The 21123-nt window shown below is 26.7% G+C and overlaps 1 protein-coding gene across 1 annotated transcript; it reads right to left on the reverse strand.

Annotated features, from left to right (window-relative positions):
- Positions 1 to 216: 216 nt before the first annotated feature.
- On the reverse strand, positions 217 to 21035 carry LOC111613188 (mitochondrial-processing peptidase subunit beta-like). The gene is made up of 12 exons (XM_023354537.1): positions 21006 to 21035; positions 19056 to 19265; positions 18855 to 18984; positions 17174 to 17372; positions 16528 to 16607; positions 14644 to 14756; positions 11555 to 11659; positions 7751 to 7789; positions 6065 to 6159; positions 5768 to 5833; positions 2701 to 2817; positions 217 to 376 (listed from the first exon to the last, which is right to left on the reverse strand). Exons 1-12 carry the CDS (start codon positions 21033 to 21035, stop codon positions 217 to 219), a joined length of 1344 nt encoding a protein of 447 aa, XP_023210305.1.
- Positions 21036 to 21123: the final 88 nt, after the last annotated feature.

Consider the following 21123-nt stretch of genomic DNA (forward strand, 5'->3'; position numbering starts at 1 on the left):
TTAAATAACAAATCTAATTTTTTAAAATATCAATAAATACCTTATTTGTAAATAACAGTGTTACAATAATGATTTACAATTTAAATTGAAAAATTTATTTTATTTAGGATGAAAAAAATGTTAAAGCTTCAGTTTTTATGGAACTAGCTCTACTTCATATTCATTAATTAAGTACTATTATATACTATAAAAAACAAGGTTTTAAATAAGTCCAAATTAAACCTGATACAATTTCAAATTAGAACTTATAAAATAAAATTTTGATTGATTGGATTCAGTAATTTTTATTATTTTCAATAACAAATTTAAAAAACTTACTTCAATTCTTGCTTCCAATTCTGGTATTGGGATTCTTCTGCCATAACATAACATTTGTCTGCAGAAAAAAAAATTGTAAGCGTTATCATATATAATATACAAAGAAGAAAGTTTCTTAGTATGTTTGTTCTTTATACATTGCAGCATAGTTTGAGAAACTACAATGAAACTTTTCAGGAACCATTCTCTCATTCAGGAGGAGGTCAGTGACTATTTTTAATTGAATTAACTTCAATCCCCACTCGTAACAAGCCCTCTTTCTACCTGACCAGTGGGATAATGGCATATGAATAATAATAAAAAAAAAAAATACTTAATACACAGTTATCAATAAGTACAAAATATGTTTATAGAGGTTCATGTGAATGTCAAGTTTAAATATTTAATCCATTTTCATAAAATTTGATTAGTTAGCCAATTACAGTTTTGTATTTGGCTATAAATGGTACATTAGGAGTTAATATTAGAAAAAAAAATCTGGATATCTTGAACTGTCTTCTCATGAAGGCAGAACTCTAACTATTTTTTGAAAAACATCAATTCCTGTATATCCAACCAATAAAATTGTGCTAATCTATACCATAGCATAAAACATATACTTGAAAGTTTTAAAAGTTTTCTTATGCTATTAATTCATTAAATGTATAATTTATTACAAATACAGTAAAATTTTAATTTAACAGACTAATTCAGGTGAGTGTTCATTAATGCTAAAATTCCATTATATAGCCACAGTATATTTTCTGAATGAATGTGTTAAAAAATTGACAAACTAGTCAAACTTTTACTTATGTAGATACTTTTTATGTTTGTGTAATTAAAATTATTTATTTATTTATTTATGTATGTATGTATGTATGTATGTATGTATGTATGTATGTATGTATGTATGTTTTAACTATTAAATGAAAATACAGAAATGTTTTCTGCACTTTTGGTAGATAAAAATATTAAGTGTAAATGAAGTGAACCTATAAATAAAAACAGATAATTAAAATTATAAAAATTTACTGTTTTCATTAAGAACATTAGCTACACTTTTCAAAACAGTTCATAAAAACATGATTCAGTTTTATTAATATATAAGCTCTTATCAACTACTGCATGAAAACAAATTGGAAATATTTTCAAGAAACTAAAACTATAACATTTGCCACTATGTATACTATACTCTTGATGTTCATGGACATCAGTGTTCAGGTATTTGAACATTCATGATCAGAAATTTATGCACAAAAATTTCAACTTTTGTGAAAGGTTTCAACCTTTTCTAAAAATTTTTAAAAACAGCAGTAATAAATAAAGTCTTGAAACAAATTATGAATTTAAAATTGAAAATGGAACTCAAAGTTTGAGAATTTGATGTTTGTGGAGGATGACTTGGTCCCTCCAATTAATCACAAAGATCAGTGTATTTCTCTAAAGCTTTTCTTTAGTATAAAAAACTTCTTAAATACATTCTGCAAGACTAATATTACATTATTCATAAAAACTCGTTGATATAAAAAAAGTCATCATTTTAAAATACACACTTTCAAAAAAATTTCAATTTACAATTTTAAGTTTTACTTTATTTTGTAATATAAAATTACATTTAAATAGTTTTAGATTATTATTTCATCAAAGAATTAATAGAAAACTTACCATCACCAAAAATGATTCCATTTAAAAAACAGATTATAAAAATAGCAAAATAATTTTTCCAGTTTTCTATTATATTTACATTCATTTAAAGAGGTCAATCATAAGGCAGATTTATTATAGTATCTATATTATATTATATATTATTATATACTATAANGAATTGGAAAAAAAAAAAAAAACCCTTTTAATTTAATTACATATAAAAAGCATTTTAAAATTAACGGGATGCTAATTTTCACATATGACATACGGACCAGAAATTTTGTTCATTAAATCAAAGTTTTACTGTAATTGTAATGCCTGTTATTTAAAAATTTCATAACTCACTAAGAATTGCAATCTTTGGAATTAAGATTAAACAATATGCTGTTGCAATACTTATATGATCTGAGATATATTAAAGACATCATATCTCATGGATCATATGAACTATCAAACTTTCAAAAAATGTGATATACATATTCTATTATCAAATTGGTTATTTCAAAATTTTTATATTTACAATGAAAGAATATATTAATTAAATAAATAAAATTATTATACATTACAAAAGTAATAACTAATAAATATGTTTCAGCTATAAAAATTTAGTATATTCCCATTAAAACTAATAGTGATTTTCTTCATGTATTAAATACGGAAAAGTTGCCAAAAATATTTTGAATAAGCATTTTATAAAAAAAACCAAGTCATACAAGTAATAATTAATCATTTTACAAAAAAAAACTTTGATTATACCTTCCAATGTCTTCACATATAGGAGTTGAACCATCCAACTGAAGAAACATATTAGTTTTCAATAAATTTTTTGCTCTTATAACTTCTCCATCAGTGACACTTGTACATAATCTCATCCTAAATTAAAAGAATTAAGAAACATGTTTAACACATTCCGAGTAAAAATCTTATAATTTTAATTAGTTTGTGTTTAAATAATTATGAATGTTTAAAAGACAAGAAAATCTGTTTTATAGCTTTTATTACAATGACGACAAATTTTAAATATTAAATATTAAACAAATTTATTAAACATGTCAAATATAAAAAGTTAGATTAAATAACTGGCCATTTTCTTATATATATAAAATATACATATATACATACATATATTTTTATTATATATTAGCTTACTATAAATTTTCATAAATTATTTGGCAAATTAGATTTAGAACCAACTGCCAAGCATTTCCCTCCTTTCTCAGGTGTGACTGAGAAAGGAGAGTCAGGTAGGATTTTTTTACGTATATAGATATATAATAAAATATATATATATATATATATTTATTATATATAATAAAAATCCTTGGCAGTTGGTTGTAAATCTATTTTGCCAAACAATTTATGAAAATTTATAGTAAGCTAATATCAGTTAATACCATGTTGTTCCTTTTATTGATAGGCATAATTCTGATTATTATAAAAAAAATATATTAAGATTTGTGAGAACCTGGGCTAGTACTTTTTTGTAATTTCATTGATCTTAATTTTTGTTCAAAAATTAAAAAGGAGAATTATTTTATTTTAACAAATTCAAGGGAGGAAAATTTCAAGATTTTCCTATCGATAGCACTTCCTTTGTGGGTGACACATTCTGATAAAAACTACTCAACAAAAGAAGTGTCATAAAAAAAAAATAAATAAATAAATCAGGGATTGGGCTGACCACCAGCTCTCTGCATGACCTTACCAAATATGGTCATCAGAATACAGAATAGCAGGGGAAATAACTCCAAACAAAAATAGAGGGGAAGGAAAGTCAAGAGAGTTTACCTGTTTTCGAAGTGTATGCTCATCCCCACCAAACTCCACCACTGATCTTCCCACTGAACCTTTAGCCACTTTAAACTAATGAACAATCAATTGGAAAACCATTATTGTGGATTTTACTCTTATGAACTTTGGGATTCAAGACTCTTCACCATGATTCATCATAACTAAGCAAGTGACTCTCTTACCTCTCTCCAGGATGTCCAAGCCATCCAGCAATTGTCAAACAAAGATCCAGGTATTTATCAACCCACAAACACAACTGTAAAAACTCTCTCTCCTTTTGGCATGCATTAAGACACTCCTCTCTATTTCGATTTTCTTTGTATATTTTTTTATCCACTTGAAAAATAAATATTTGTTGTTTGCTGGTTAAATGCGTAGTGGAGTGCGCTATTTCTGACATGCTGTCTCTTGATTCCATTCTCCATCCCAGACCTATTCCTTCTTTCATATGCAACCACTCGCATGATAATTATTTCGAAGATTCTTATGCACCTAAAGTCACAGGGTGGTGTCAGTCATGACTTGGGCATTGCTGATGTAATGGTCACAGATTGTTAGAGCTATATTTTATCTTCCCTCTTTAATAAAATTCTTAAATTCTATATTACTGTATAGGAGAAAGAGCTAGCTCAAATCTAAAGGAAACAGGGAAAGAAGAAAATAAGAAAATATTAGATTTATGACAAAGAGAAGCACATCCAATACACCAAAAACTAGAAATCATTTACTTTAACTGATCTGATTAATTCCAACTAATCAGATCACCAGGAGCAAATGTCTAACTAATATACTATGTTAACATGTTAAGAGTTTTCAGTTATCTAGATTTGATTGTGTTTTACTGTTATTCTTCAAAACCAATATCAATCAAGTATTTGAATTTGTAAATTTCTGTACTTGTCCCATAATTTAAAGAATTCTAATATGTTTTAGAATCTTAATACGTTCTATTACCTGAAGAAGACTTGTTAACAGTCAAAAACATTCATTATACACCTTCTCCATTTCTGAAAAAGTGTTTAGGTTGATCCTGATACATATTGAGTTAAATTCCAGCTTTAAGAATTTGTATTTTATCCCTATATGTATTCATTACATCCAAAAACACACACCAGTGAATATTTCTTCCATTATCCAATCCGCATTACTATTTTAAAAAAGTCATTAAATCTTAGTTTGTTTAGTAGCACTTTTCCTTTTCTAACTGAACAATAAGTTTTCAACAACAACAAACTAAACTTTCAATGATGTTTGCTTGATCTCTCTCAGTGATGTCATGTGTTACATAGTTTTAGTTTATTTACTAAAACTAAAACATGATTCTAGTCTCTCAAATATAGTTTTAGTACTAAAACAAAAATTACAACTATACATATATAACTATTAAAACTAAAACTCAGAAATGTGACTAAAAATAATGTTATTCATGAGCAAACAAACTCTCTTGACTCAAACACACAAAATGTTTGGTAAAGTTCAGCACTGGTATCAGTTTGGATGCATCACCAGCACCATTACCCTTTCTTCTCCAGTTCACTGTCTGACAGATAGGACCCATAACAGGTCATAACTGCAGAGTTCAAACTTGATAATCACTATACTGCATTCCAAAACAACCACTTTTACTACTATCAATGTGTACTAACATTGATTATGTTGTATTGTTCTTCCTTAAAACTAATCAAGTCTGGAATTAACATTTTTCAGGATTAAAAATTCTGACCAACAGATGTGAATAAATGATAAATCAAGAAATGACTAATGCACATTTAATTACATAGTTTCAATGAAATCAGTTTAAAATATAGCTACAGTTATTGTTTGAATAAAATGGTATTTACAGACACAAAGTTTGATAAAACAAATAGGAAAAACAGGATAGAAGAAACAAAATGTACGAGTATTTTCATAAAATAAGCAAAATTAAGAAAAATCTTTTAAATACTAATTAGTCCAGCTATATTATACAAATCATGATGCTGAGAGATAAAAAAAGAATAGATAAGCTGCAAATTTTAGAAATATGACTTACCATTCATTCTGTACGTTATGAACCATGTCATCAATCGTCAAACCTTCAGACACAAAATAAATACCCCTGAAATTTAAAACTATTTAAATAATGTTGATATCTTCAAAATATCAACATAATTATTTTTTGAAATAACTTATGTTGTCTTTTGCTATAAGGCAAAAGATAACAAGTTAGTTCATAAAAGATAACATAAGTAAGAAATTTTTGATATTATCTTATGTTCCATGTATTTTAACATTTTATTTTATAAATAATTTGAAAAAAGTTGAATTAAAACATTAAAAAGCAACATACCAAAGACCAGTATCCTTATAACAAGTATTAAATGATTGAAAACTGTGACATAAGTTGTGAGTTGCTGTATTTTGTGCAAGTTTACTTGAAACATTCTAAAAATTAGAATATGTATAAACAATGTAATGTAGATAGCATAAAAATGTAAAATTATGTAATAAAAATATTTTAAATCAAAATAAATAATTTTAATTTAAAAAATACAGTCAAACTTCCATATAAACTTCTATACTGCAAATTTCTCTTTTTAACAAATTTTTCTATGTAACATTGAAAATGACTTTTATACATTTAAAACTATCATTATTTCATAAAGTTTAATTTCTATATGACACTTTAAACAGCTGGGTGAATAAAAAAAAAAAAATACTTTTTGTATTGATAAATACTAAAAATGGTTAAAACATCGACTTATTTCTGCAACTACTCCCACTGAATGGCTGTTATGAATACAGTATCTATCTGTATTGTACTCATAGCAAGATCAACATATCTTTATCTAAGGATAGTTTCAAATAATGACTTTTTAGATACACTTAACCCCTCAGTCTCCATTGACGTATATATACGTCAAGCCTACATAGCGTTACAAAAAATGTGGTCCTTAAGGCCATTTTTGAAAAAATTTTTTTTTTGAATTTTTGGAATGTTTTTTTAGGTCCCCAAATTTTTTCAAAATTTTTTTCTCGCGCAAAAAATTTTTATCGCGATTTTAATGAGCCTATGTGAAGGCTCGATTAAGGCTTAATTGTTTTTTAATGGGAGTTTTTTATCAATTTTATTTCATGGTTCCTAAGTTGTAGCGCACGGATTTTCATTCGGTAAAGTTATTTAAAGTTAGCTTCTGATGTCAAAAACGACCTCCAATGATTTTTTAACCGCGCGAAAAAATTTTATCGCGATTTTAATTAGCCTTTGATAAGGCTCGATTAACGCTTAATTGTTTTTTAATGAGAGTTTTTTATCAATTTTATTTCATGGTTCCTAAGTTGTAGCGCACTAATTTTACTTCGGTAAAGTTATTTAAAGCTAGTTTCTGATGTCAAAAACGACCTCCAAAAGTTTTTAAATTTTTTTAATTAATATATTTTATTTTATATTAATTTAATTGATTAGGGGGGNTTTTTTCAGTTTTAAGTATTTTTAATGTATTTTAATATTAATCTTATATCAATTTAATTAATGATTGGGAATGAACTAAGAAATTGCTTTCATTAGAAAGAAAATATCCTGGATAGAATTTTTTAATTATTTAAATAAAATTAGAATTGTTTGCTAGGCAAAATAATTTTTGTTAAAAAATTTACAGGAAAAAACAATTACTATTTTATTATTGAATACTTATTATTTCAAATCATAACGTTTTCTGAATTTTAATAAAAATTATTATACCTTCAATTTGATTTTTTCATAAAAGTAAAACATACTCATAACAAAACTAAGTAATGTGTATGCAAGTTCAAGGACATTTTTGTGAAGAATAAATTATTACAATATATCTTAGTTTTCTTTTCATTACCAGTACATTTTCCATTTAATGAATATTCTATATAATGAATTATTGGTGTTTCTCAGGTGGCAATTTGCTTTATAGAAGTTTAACTGTATGTTGTATATATATATATATAAAACATAACACTTTATATGTTTGAACTTTAATATTTTATATTTATAACAAATACTTACAGCACCACCTCCAAGTGATCTGTCCCACATGCCAATCAACTGTAAAAAAAAAAAAACATTTAAATGATCAAATTTCTTATTTTAATTTTATAAATTACTTATATATAAAAACTTACAAATACCAAATTATATGAGTTAATACAGAATTTATATTTATAATAAATTACAGATCAGGAGAGAATATAGTGATTATAAATTATCAGGGAAGAAGAAACCTTATCCAAACTTCTTGCAAACTATAAAAAGTCTAATATTTTCAACATTGATGAAATGGGACTTGCTTTTTAGGTGTTTCCCAAACAAGAGTATAATCTATATATATGAAGCTGAAAAACTGGATTCTTTCTTTCTTTCTGTCATGTATGCCAAAAATGGCTACTAGAGGTGCCCTAGCTATTATTTAAATTAACAATAAAATCAGTATATTATTATTTGATGCAGTTTTTTTGTATTTTTGGCTTCATTTTAGTAGGGTATGCCATGAGAAATTCTGTATATTATTATTTTTATTTGTAATAGGAATTTTTTTATTTATACCACAGAATGACACCGCTGCTGCTAGAAAGTTTTAACTATGGTAGTCAGAATTAATGCTTCTGGGACAGAAAAGTTACCTTTGTTAGTAATAGGAAAGTATAAAAATCCATGTTGTTTCAAAAAAAATGTGAAATGTCATCCTGTTCAATACAAGGCAAACGGAACGGCACGGATAATGCTGAATTTGTTTGAAGAGTACATTCAGAATTTAGACACAATGTTTTATTTCAAGATGCAGAAAGTTTATTGTTCATAGACAATTGCTCAAAACCTCTGCTAGCAGATCAACAAACTATTAAATGTCTCCAACATTTTTATAGAAAAAGACTGGTCTAGAAGGCCATTGACAATGTAGAGAAAGTATCTGTAGTCACAATGATATCCTGCAAGCAATTGGGATGCTTTCCAATGCATGTAACAATGATGTTAACCAAACAATGATAATTATCTGAGCACTATAATGGATCTTGCTAGGACTTATCACCAAGGCTGTGGAGTCAGAGTTGTAAAGTTTTGGTGTTTTAGTTGTAGTGGTCAAAAATCTGCCGATTCAATTCCTTTTTAACTTTCCCAACTTGTTATGTATATAAAAAGGAAAAGTATTGAAATTGTGTCAAATTTAGTCCTCTGAGTTTTTTGCAAATCTACACATTTGGAGACTTCCTCAACCCAAAAAGTGTCAAATAAAGGGAAAAAATTCCAGTGTGTCTGCATTTGGCATCTAATTTGTTTAATTTCTTTATTCTCTGTTCTGAGATATTAAACAATATCTCAGAATGAGTAGAGTTTAAGAAATGAAATTTGGCATGATAGTTTATGTATAAAGGGGCATTAATGCTATTAAATTTTGGTTCTTAATTAAAGGTTGATAGGGTGGCGACATAGAAGGTAGTCATGTGTCATATCTCCAGTGTGATCAGCCTTAATGAATATTTTACTTGTTATTAGCATTCACAATTTTTTATAAAACTTGTCTCTATTCTCAAAATTAAGCTTTTTGTCATTTTATACTAGTACAGTAAAACCCAGTTAAGACATTCTCACTTGAGATGTTTTTTCTCTTAAGTCATTCAAATTCTGCAGTATCACTACTTTGCCCATAAGCAGTGGTGTCAATAGATGGTGCTGGCCCAGGGAAAAAATTTACATTGGCCTCGGAAATGATTGAAAAAAGTGAGCTTCTATATCATCTTTATTAGAACTCCATTTATTGAAGCTTTTATTCTGAGGTCACATGATGACAGAATTCCTGGCCCTATTTTGTTAACAAGTCTGTCCCTGGTCAGAAACAAAGTTGGAGTCAGTAGATTTTTTACATAACTCCATAAACATTAGTTATTTATTTGTAACTGTGGTTACAAATGACTAATGTTTATCAGTCTCCAAGTGATTTCTCAATAGTGTGTGATAAGTCATAGTAAGAGCCATTTATAGTGCTCAGATAATAAATTAAGAATAGTGGGACAAGAAGCATATCAATTCAAACAATAATTACTAATTGCTTCAAGAAGCATGGATTTTTTTGCACCCAAACATGCCAGATATTGTTGAAAACAAGTTGATGAAAAAACTAAGATATAATACAGAAATTTTTATATAGCAACAAGTATAGAGAATTTTTAAATATTGATAAAAATCATCTAAGCTGAAACTTTTCTAGGATAAGAAGACACTAGACACACCTTAAACACTTTTCCAGCATCAAAATTTAATCAAAACAAACATTTTAATGCTGAAAAAGTATGTAAGATGTGTCTGGTATCTTCTTATTGACAAAAATATGCTTATCTGCAAAGCCATGTCTGACAACGATATTGTGATGGATATCAAAAAGATAGAACACACAAGGATGATTCAGAAGATGAAAAAGAAACTGCAATTCCTTCACCCTTGACAAATGCTAAAGTAACCATGGCCACTGCAATGCTACAACAATACCTAAAAAGTAAAGACAACATTGAAATGGATTTATTTATGTATTTGCAGAAGGTTGATGATTTCCTGATAAGTAAAAGACAAAAAATTATAGAAGCAAAGATAACTACATCCTTTTAAGAAAGATTGTTAAAGTAAGATTTATATTTCATTTCGCTAATCATTCTGTACAAAGTGTTATATGTTATCTAATAATTAAACTATTTTTACAAAAATTTACTGTAATGACTTGTACTTTGTTTTGGCTTTTGCAATCTATCTGACTAACAATAACTGGAAGTTTTTAAATTGAAAAATAATAAGATCTACAGTTAACTTACTTTAGACTTTATTTGCAATTTTTTGAAAAGAATGAGAATTTGTAAAAAGTAATTTATGTACCAATAATTTCTATATAATAAATTTGAACATGTTAATGCAGGTGCAAGTTATAAATATAAGTTACAAACTATTTAATGTTCTGACTTTGTTAAGAACTGCATAAAAATATATTAGTGTGCCAATTCAGAGACAATCAGAAATTGTTTTGACAATGAAGAATTTGTTCTTGTGAGAGAATCAACTTCTGTTAAAAGCAAATTTTAAGATAGATATTATTTTGCCTGATATGACAGAACAAGCATATGCTTATGGTATGCTTGCTGCAATTGTAACTTTTGATATATTAATATATTTAGACAAAAATAATGTGTATTATTTTAAACATGTATATTTTGTATATTATACATTATTGAGTGTGACAGATGATTTTTTCACATTATTTCATTATGTAACAAGCAAATTCTTTGGTATCCTCAAAAACAGTAGCTAAACTACAAAAATGTTGGAGATATTGTTATGATGAGAACTGAAATATCTGGTAATAACTGATTTCAAACATAAAAAAAACTTAACTGTTTTTAAATTTTTAATAATAAATTTTGATAAAATTTTTGAGTCTACTGTATTAATTTTTGAAAAGTGTTAAAGCAAAGATTCAGTCAAGAAAAGAATGGCTTTGATATCTTTGAAGTTGTATACATTAATATCCAATCCTATCTGAAATTAAAAAATAACAAAGACAGACTAAGATTTAAATATTATTATTTCATATATCTAAATACAAAAATTTTCATAGCAATTAACACTTATTAAAATTTATTTCACAACTATTCACTTTCATTTTAGAGTTTAATTTAATGAATTATTTCACAATTATAACCTTTTTTATCAGATAAATATTAATATTTTTAGAATGTATATGAATCTTATTTATTAATTTTTTATATTAGAAATTTAACATATTGAAATAATTATTGTCATTACAGTAGATATAAAAATTATCCAACTCACTGTATTTGCAACCATAAGGGGAATATTATCAGGATTAGTCCATCCACATCCTTCCACAGCAATAGCAATATGAGCTAATGGCATAGCATCATCTCTAACTCGAACCTAAAATTTTCATAAAGTTATTATTTTAAATATAAATTAATTTAATGTGATTACAATTATCACATAATATACTTTGTACTAAATTTAATAAATGTTTTATTCTGTATATAAAGTTTTATTTTCATTTAACACATAACATTAACAAAGCTTAATCAAATATTAATAATCTTACAAAAAAAGTATTATTATTCTAAAATTGTTGTTATTTTGAATTAACATTAAAATTTACAATGTGAGAGACAAAATTTAATATCAAATTTAACAGATCTTCAGAGATCCAGATTAGAAAATACATGAACTGAATTATTGTAATAATGTCAAATGAATAAACAAACTGAATTCAGTTACCCTATCTATCTTGCTGAATTGCTCCAAATAACAAACAATGTATAATTGAGGAAAGAATTTAATTCATATTAAACAGTAAACTTAAGATTTAGATCCACAGTTGGAGTTATTAATTAATAAACTGAAGGAGTGAACATCAATTTGATCAGATAAGTACAGTAGACCCTCCCTATAACGCTTAGATACGTTCCACGCTAACCGAAAATTACGTTGTAGGAACGATTAAATACATGAGCCAATCGCAGCCCGATAGGTGGGAACTTTACGGACTAAGGCTGTTCGAAAGGTTTTCTTCTATAAAATTAACCGATTCTAGACTAATTCGACTCAACATTTCCAAAACACGTATAATTTTTTGGGAGTAATCCGTATAAACTATGCTATAAACAAAAAATTATAGGATTACTTACCGAGTGTGTACCGTTCGACTACGCCCGTTGTTCAAAGCTTGTCTTCGTCGCGGAACAGCACACGAAACGGCGGCCGCGATATCTGATAAATAATTTATCGCAGAAAGATAACTTGACCTTTGTAGATATCATTAATATAAATAATTTTTATGGCCGTTAAATAAGAAGTGTTTCTTTCACAAGAAATGTATAAAATTAGTGCTGTATTAGACTTACGGTACCTAATTTACATACTGTGCAGACGATAATAAACTCAACTTACTAGACTAAAATCTCCGTAGCGTGTTGCCAGGCGGCAGAAAGCATATATATAATTATAATAAAGTTACAATAAATTAAGTTAATATATAATTATATATACAGTACCAAATTTATATATATTTAATATATAATTATATGTAAATACCTAATTTATATATAATACTAAACAGACGATAGCAAACTCAATTTAGCCGCTCCGTAGCGTGGCGCAGGGTCTGAAATAAGTATTTCGGCTGCTCATCCACTATTGGTCCAGACTCTATCAATCTTCTCGCGAAACGACGTTATAGGAGGTACGTTATACGAAAGTTTCTACAATTTTTTCGCTACGTTATAGGAATTGTCATTATAGGAACGTACATTATAGGGGGGTCGACTGTATATTTGTTAAAATGATATGATTAATCAGACTAATGCTAGTTCATGATTTATTGATATATAAACATTTGTAAAAAAGCATACCATTTTGAAAAGCAAATAGAAAAATACAATTTTAAACAAATGTTCATAGTTCATATTTATTTCTGAAATTATCTAACTATATAAAGCTGAAAAACTGGATTATTTGTCACTGTATGCCAAAAATGGCCATTAGGGGTGCCCCTAGCTATTATTTAAATTAACAATAAATTCAACATATTATTATTTGATGTGGTTTTTTACATTTTTGGCTGCATTTTAGTAGGGTACGCCATGAGAAATTCAGTATATTATTATTTTTATTTGTAATAGGAATTTTTTATTTATACCATGGAATGACACCGCTGCTGCTAGAACGCCCACTAGGGGGTGTCCCGGGCTTCTAGAATAGAAGGATTAGAAGTACGAAATAATCTAATAATCTTAATCTTTGTTGTTGTTTTTTGCCCGGGCAACGCCGGGCTCATCTGCTGGTATCTTTTTAAAATTAACTTTTATTAATGTTTATATATGTTTATTATTATTATTTTGAATTCTTCTGAAGATGAGTAATTACTGTTGTTCACTTTCAAGAGATAAATGAATCTCTTGAAAAAATGTTGATGAATAAATGAATCTCTTGAAAAAACTTTAATGTTGATAATATCCAATGACTGGTTTAAGAGTCAATTTTCAAAAACTTTAATGGTTGATAGATTTTACAGTATGTTTTTGAATTTTTGCCAAAAGAAAGATGTTTTCAATTGATAAGTATGTTGTGCTTTTCTCTCACACAGGCCAAAGTTTGCCATGGTAGATACATGTGTTTCATAAGCTGGAACTCAATTTCTTCACACTCCAGATTATTTAAATAGTTAAACTATATTTCCCAAGTTAACAATATTCTTTGCAAAACAAACATATAATTAAATTGCAAAAGTCATTAAAATCAATAATTGGTCATGCAATAAGTATCTAATTGAGAAAAAAACACAAAAGAACTTGATTGATTTTAGAATAACAATCTCAATTTAGGAGTACAGTTGTAAAGATTATAAAGTAAAATAGACAAATGAACACCTTGTTTCTCACAGAATTAATTGAAATATTATGCATAATCTAAGACCCTGCATGTACATTTTAATTTTGTTTTTTTTTTTTAATTCTTTCCAAATAGGAGGGGTTAAACTCCTCCCATGTGGAAAGAATTTTTTAAAATAATACAAAAAAATGCACAACTTATGTTAAAAAAAGCAATTTTTTTAAAAAAAACTTCCCAGTCTTTTAAAAATCCTACACTTGGATCTGCTATAATCCAATAAAAATACAGCTTCTTATAAAATGTTCAAATTACTGGATTTTATAAAAGTGAATTTAAATTTTCAACTTTTTTCTTTTCAAATTTTATTGTTATGAAATATCACTTGAAAACACATTTTAATAAAGATAAGGTAACTGTGAATTAGAACAATTCATTACATTTCATATTTGAAACACTGATTCATCTTTAAAAATTCATGTGATTATATAACATAATATATATGATACTTTTATACATATACTCACATCACTTCCAGTGAATCGACATGGGAGAGCTTCTGGAATTCCACTTTTGTATTCATTTGAAAGAGATCCCAAATACTTATCGGCATATTTCACTAATTCATCATGCTTGATTCCTAGTTATAAATTGAAATATATTAATAAAAATGCTTGTTAATAAAATTTATTAATATGTATTAAGATTTTATGACATATCAAATTTAATGATCATCATGTATATTTTAAATAGTCCAGAACATTACAAATTTTTGTAAACAGGTATCTGCCTTTTTGTTACCCAGATACTAGAGATATTTCAAATATATATACCTGAATTATCCAGGAAACCAAAATATCCAGTCATGTAGTTTTCACAATTAACTTCAAAAATTTGTATCGATTTATGTTTAAGATTTAAACAAAACTAGACTGTTGACATTAAAGTTAAAACCAATTAATCATTATAATACATATAAAATTATTCCAAATGTTTAATAACAATAAAATGTTAATTAAATACATGGTTGTAATTTACATTTATTATATTCTGGAAGAGAGTGCATAAACAAAGATTTGCACAAATGTATAATTCCAGATGATTTCCTTAAATGTGTAATTATTGGGTTAAAACAATTTTTCGATTTAATGCCAAACGTAAAGGACTATTTGGCTCATTGAATCAAAAGTTAAAATTTTTAACAAAAACACGTATGTATTATATGAAACTTTTTAAAATTCAACTAAGCTACTTGTATAATAGATATAAGATAAATAAATAATATCAATTCAAAACAAGATCAGTTCACTGAAATTTTTTTTAATTGTTAGAGGTAACTTTGCATGCATTTCTTTATTTTCTCACATAAATGTATAAAGTGCATTAATTTTAATTTTTACATGTTTAAATAAGATTTATTTATTATTTCACATTACAAATTCATATTACTTTACTTGCAAAATGCAAGTATCACCAGCATTATTGAATTATCCTTTACGGAATTTTTAAATTATTTACAACTATTTAATTTACATATATAAAACTAATATTGTTTATATAAGGAATTATGTATAAACAGCAACAGACAAAGATAGGAATAAGAAACACTGGGGTTGAGCTATAGAAAGTGATAAGGAACAGACAGATATTATATTATACTGTAATACCAATCACTATATTTAAATTTTAAAACGTTTTGTGATTTTTAAAATGATAATTAGACAAAATAATGAATTTGAGAAACAATCGACAATATTTCTAATAATTAAATATCAACTTTTTAAAATTTTGAAGCAGTTTCTTTTCAAAACCTTCTTTTCTCCCTCAGTTTGAGAACAGGTGTTAATGGATTAACTGCTTTCAGGGGAAACTTTTGAATTAAAATAATGTGACTTCCAAAAATTCATATAAAGTCAATCGATGCCTCCTGTCTCTAAGGTTTCCATATCTGGTCTTGTATTTCATCTATCTACTTCTGCTCTCAAGATTAAAGAAAGATAGATGGACAGATGACAGTAGGAATTTATAGATCTACAATTTTTTTCAAATTGCAGCAGAACAAAGTTAAAATTTCTTTTATTACCTACATTGTATTTATGTTATCTGTAATTTTTCTGCATTTTATGTTTAGATAGATAATGTGTTATACCCTGCATTAAGTTCATACAGTACCCCATTAGTATATTCTGAAAGATAAAATAATAATTCTTAAAAACTAACTATTTCTACAATAGTTTGTATGGTCTTTGTTCACTTTAGAATTGAGTCCTTGAAATATGCTGATCCCAGTAAAATTTAAGAGATAAAAACAAAGAATTGTGTAAATAAATTTTCTTTTACTCTAAAATGATTAATAGATTACATATTCAAATTAAAGTTTTGAACTGATAAAGAAAAAAAAATCAGCATACCACCAGCTCCAGCTAACACAATTCTTGATCCTTTGTAATGATTATTTATATAATCCACTAAATCATCTCTTGAAATACTCCTGAAAATATTACATTTCAGAAATAGAACATACATAATTTAAACAAATTCATAATAATGTGTATTTAAAATTATTAATTCAAATTGGACAATAAAAATACTTCAATTTAACTTACAAATAACTAAATAACCTACAAATATAAATTATTCATATAGTCTGTAAGTTAAAAATAACCAAAATGTGACCAAAAACATTTCTTGAAATAAATAACTTTTTGGTTACTTTGAATAAATTTGTTAATTCATTAAATATACATACCAAATTTCATTTAATTATTTCGTTTTTGGCATGATTTTGTTATTCAATATCTCAACGCTACAGAAGTTCTGAATTTTATAATATTTTTATCCAAAATACATTTTTAAAAAATTCATGATAAATTTTATTTTGAGTTATATAATAGATTTTCAAAATGCTCATTATTTTTTTATGCTTGAGTTTTTAAATTTAAATCTTACAGTTAAAATTGAATCACTTTATAATTTTATATAGCCAATATTGTCAATAATTAATATTTTATGTAAATCTGACACTTTTAATTAGTATTTCAAATTAATTTTTCTTACTTGATATTTTCTGTTGGGCCAAGAATAGTTCTTCCTAAAGGTGTACCTTGGTAAGCGACTGAATGCAAATGATCAAACACAACTTCCTGCAAATTTGTTTCTACTTCTTGCATTTCTCTCAAAATAACACCACGTTCTCGCTCAATTTCAGCTTCTCCAAATTTACTGTTTTGGATGATATCAGCTAATATTTCAACAGCTATACAAAAATTTGTTTAAAAGTTATGATTTTAAAATACAGTTTTATTTAAAACATTTATTTTTTTATCAGAAAAATTCAAAACTACTACTATGTAATGATAAAAATAATAAGTAATAGTAAGATAATTATCAACTAAAATTAATTTAAAAGTTTATTCAACCTATCTTAAAAATAAGTTTAATTATTAAATTATGCTTTGAAACAAGTTTTAAATTTTAGTATAATAATCCTAAGTTTAAAAATCTACACTGCTTCTTAAATTAGTCAAATATTTATTATATGCAAAAACATTTTTGGCCTTTTTAGGTCCATTTCAGTTAGAATTGTTGAAAATGGAACATAAATCAAAATGTTATAGAATCAAACAGTGAAGTATTAGTCTGATATCCCAATCTATATTCTGTGACTAAAACAAATGCCTCAGATACAGCTCAGATAATGCTCTTTGCTGAACTTGAATTTGTTTGTTTTATTATTATTTATTTATTTGTTTCATCTATTGAGTTTTTATTCTCATAAATTTTCAGATGTTAAATTGGAAATTTATAAAGCATAAATATTCCTTCACTATTTAGTCATTACCTTGTATGCAGGATCAATCTAAAATGGTTATACAAAAAGTCCTATATTTTTATTGTGTTGAAAGAAAGTTGTGCTGAAGTCATCTCTAATCTTTAAAGTAATAGGTATTTATTTGTATTGGTTATTAAAAATAAGTTAGATTAAATATCTTTTTCAATACAGTCATTGATCACAGAATGTAGGCAACAATAAATGGAAGTCAAAATTGTTTCTTATTCTTCCTTGTGTTGTGTTGATTTTGAGAGTAATAAGTTTTGAAAAAAATATTTATTTTCTTACTTTGAATGCTAACAAATAACTACTAGTTACTTGTAAGCATTCTGAAAGTAGATCTGAAAATAACTAGTAGTTATCATTCATATATCACAAATATCTGCTAACTGAACTTTCTATAGTTCAATATATTATGTAAATATTTTTATAATAATTATTTGTTTTTGTTAAGAAAAAAAACATTATTATTATTTTTAAATCTAAAAAAATTTTTTTTATTTAATAAAAACTGAAATATGCAATTATGAATTTTTTAAAATAAAAATTTTAGCAACAACTGAATTATCAATTTAGAGAAATAGCATTTTTTTTTTTTTTTTTAATTTTGTAAACTACAATGTTAAAATCTCATTTAAAAATTAAGTTATCACAAAATATTATTTTATTTCAAAATGTTAAATATGAATTAAGCTGAAAAAGTTTGAGCATCTTTAAATAAATGTTTCTCAGCAGTCATAAAGTGATTAGTGATTAATAAGTAGTTAAATGCACTTTATAAAATTTTTCTATACTAGTCTTTTTTAAAAATAAATTAGATGAATTAACTAAATGAAAAAATTTGAGAAAATATTTCGATATAACTTTTCTTATAAATTTTAAATCCAAAATTTAAAATAATCATACCTTTTTCTAAATCTTTTGAAAGACACTTTGCAAAATATACTGTTTGTTCACGAGAAGTATATGCATTAAGATGAGCACCCATATTTTCTACTTCTAACTCAAGATCAACTTGTGATCGTTTAGCTGTACCCTTTAAAAGAGAAATGTCTAAATTATAAATTGACGCACTATATATATAATATATAATTTTTATTAAATTACCTTAAAAGCCATATGTTCCAAAAAATGTGCAACTCCATTATTTTTTTCAGTCTCATAACGACTTCCAGCATCAATCCATAAACCAACTGTGCATGTGGATGTACCAGAATCTTCAGTAGCTATTCGTAATCCATTGTCAAGTTTGGACACTGTTGTTTCTGGTATATTTAATAATGTCTGAGCATAAGTAGCATGTTGATACCTTTTTATCTAATAAATATTAAATAATAATAAATGAAAAGAAAAATTTTACATATAATATTTAGTAATATCCTATTTCTTAAAATAAAAATACCATAGCTCAGTTAAAAAATAATAATTCATTTACAAAACACAAAACCTGTATAAAAACTACTATATATAATAGTTTTATTTACTAATACAGTGGTGCCTCGTATAACGTACTTAATCCGTTCCAGATGCACGTCCGTTAAGTGAATAGTCCGTTATACGAAACGCATTTTCCCATAGAAATGCACGTAAAAACATATAATTCGTTCCGCAGCATAAAACAACCGTACTGTACCATAAAAAAATGAAAATGGAGCAGTCACCAATTATGCTGGGTAGTCAGATGTTGTGAGGAGGAGGTGGAGGAACACTTTCTTCACACATTCATACAGATACAGACTTTTTACTCATTGCAGCGGGTCTTTTTTTTTATTGTTTTTTTAATCGGATTCAGATTCAGGAGAGGCTACCGGAGCTTGCAGAGTCAACTCCTCTTGTTCCATTCTTTGTTTTTTGGCAGCTTGCTTCTTGAAAAACATGTCCAAGGTGGTCTGTTTCTCTCTCTTCTTCAACACCTGTTGGAAATGACGGGCAAGAGTGTCATTGTAGAGATCATTGATCCTGTTGGCCTCAGCTCTGTTTGGATAATGAGTGTTGGTAAACTCCTGAACCTCTCCCCATTCAACAAGGAAGTTTTTGTCAACTTTCACTCCTTCTGATGATTTCTTGCTTTGTTTCAATTGAAATNTAAGTATTTCGGCTGCTCATCCACTATTGGTCCAGACTCTATCAATCTTCTCGCGAAACGACGTTATAGGAGGTACGTTATACGAAAGTTTCTACAATTTTTTCGCTACGTTATAGGAATTGTCATTATAGGAACGTACATTATAGGGGGGTCGACTGTATATTTGTTAAAATGATATGATTAATCAGACTAATGCTAGTTCATGATTTATTGATATATAAACATTTGTAAAAAAGCATACCATTTTGAAAAGCAAATAGAAAAATACAATTTTAAACAAATGTTCATAGTTCATATTTATTTCTGAAATTATCTAACTATATAAAGCTGAAAAACTGGATTATTTGTCACTGTATGCCAAAAATGGCCATTAGGGGTGCCCCTAGCTATTATTTAAATTAACAATAAATTCAACATATTATTATTTGATGTGGTTTTTTACATTTTTGGCTGCATTTTAGTAGGGTACGCCATGAGAAATTCAGTATATTATTATTTTTATTTGTAATAGGAATTTTTTATTTATACCATGGAATGACACCGCTGCTGCTAGAACGCCCACTAGGGGGTGTCCCGGGCTTCTAGAATAGAAGGATTAGAAGTACGAAATAATCTAATAATCTTAATCTTTGTTGTTGTTTTTTGCCCGGGCAACGCCGGGCTCATCTGCTGGTATCTTTTTAAAATTAACTTTTATTAATGTTTATATATGTTTATTATTATTATTTTGAATTCTTCTGAAGATGAGTAATTACTGTTGTTCACTTTCAAGAGATAAATGAATCTCTTGAAAAAATGTTGATGAATAAATGAATCTCTTGAAAAAACTTTAATGTTGATAATATCCAATGACTGGTTTAAGAGTCAATTTTCAAAAACTTTAATGGTTGATAGATTTTACAGTATGTTTTTGAATTTTTGCCAAAAGAAAGATGTTTTCAATTGATAAGTATGTTGTGCTTTTCTCTCACACAGGCCAAAGTTTGCCATGGTAGATACATGTGTTTCATAAGCTGGAACTCAATTTCTTCACACTCCAGATTATTTAAATAGTTAAACTATATTTCCCAAGTTAACAATATTCTTTGC

This window comes from Centruroides sculpturatus, unplaced genomic scaffold (assembly GCF_000671375.1).
Source record: "Centruroides sculpturatus isolate CEXI.00-Female unplaced genomic scaffold, Cexi_2.0 scaffold1858, whole genome shotgun sequence".
Lineage (NCBI taxonomy): Eukaryota > Metazoa > Arthropoda > Arachnida > Scorpiones > Buthidae > Centruroides > Centruroides sculpturatus.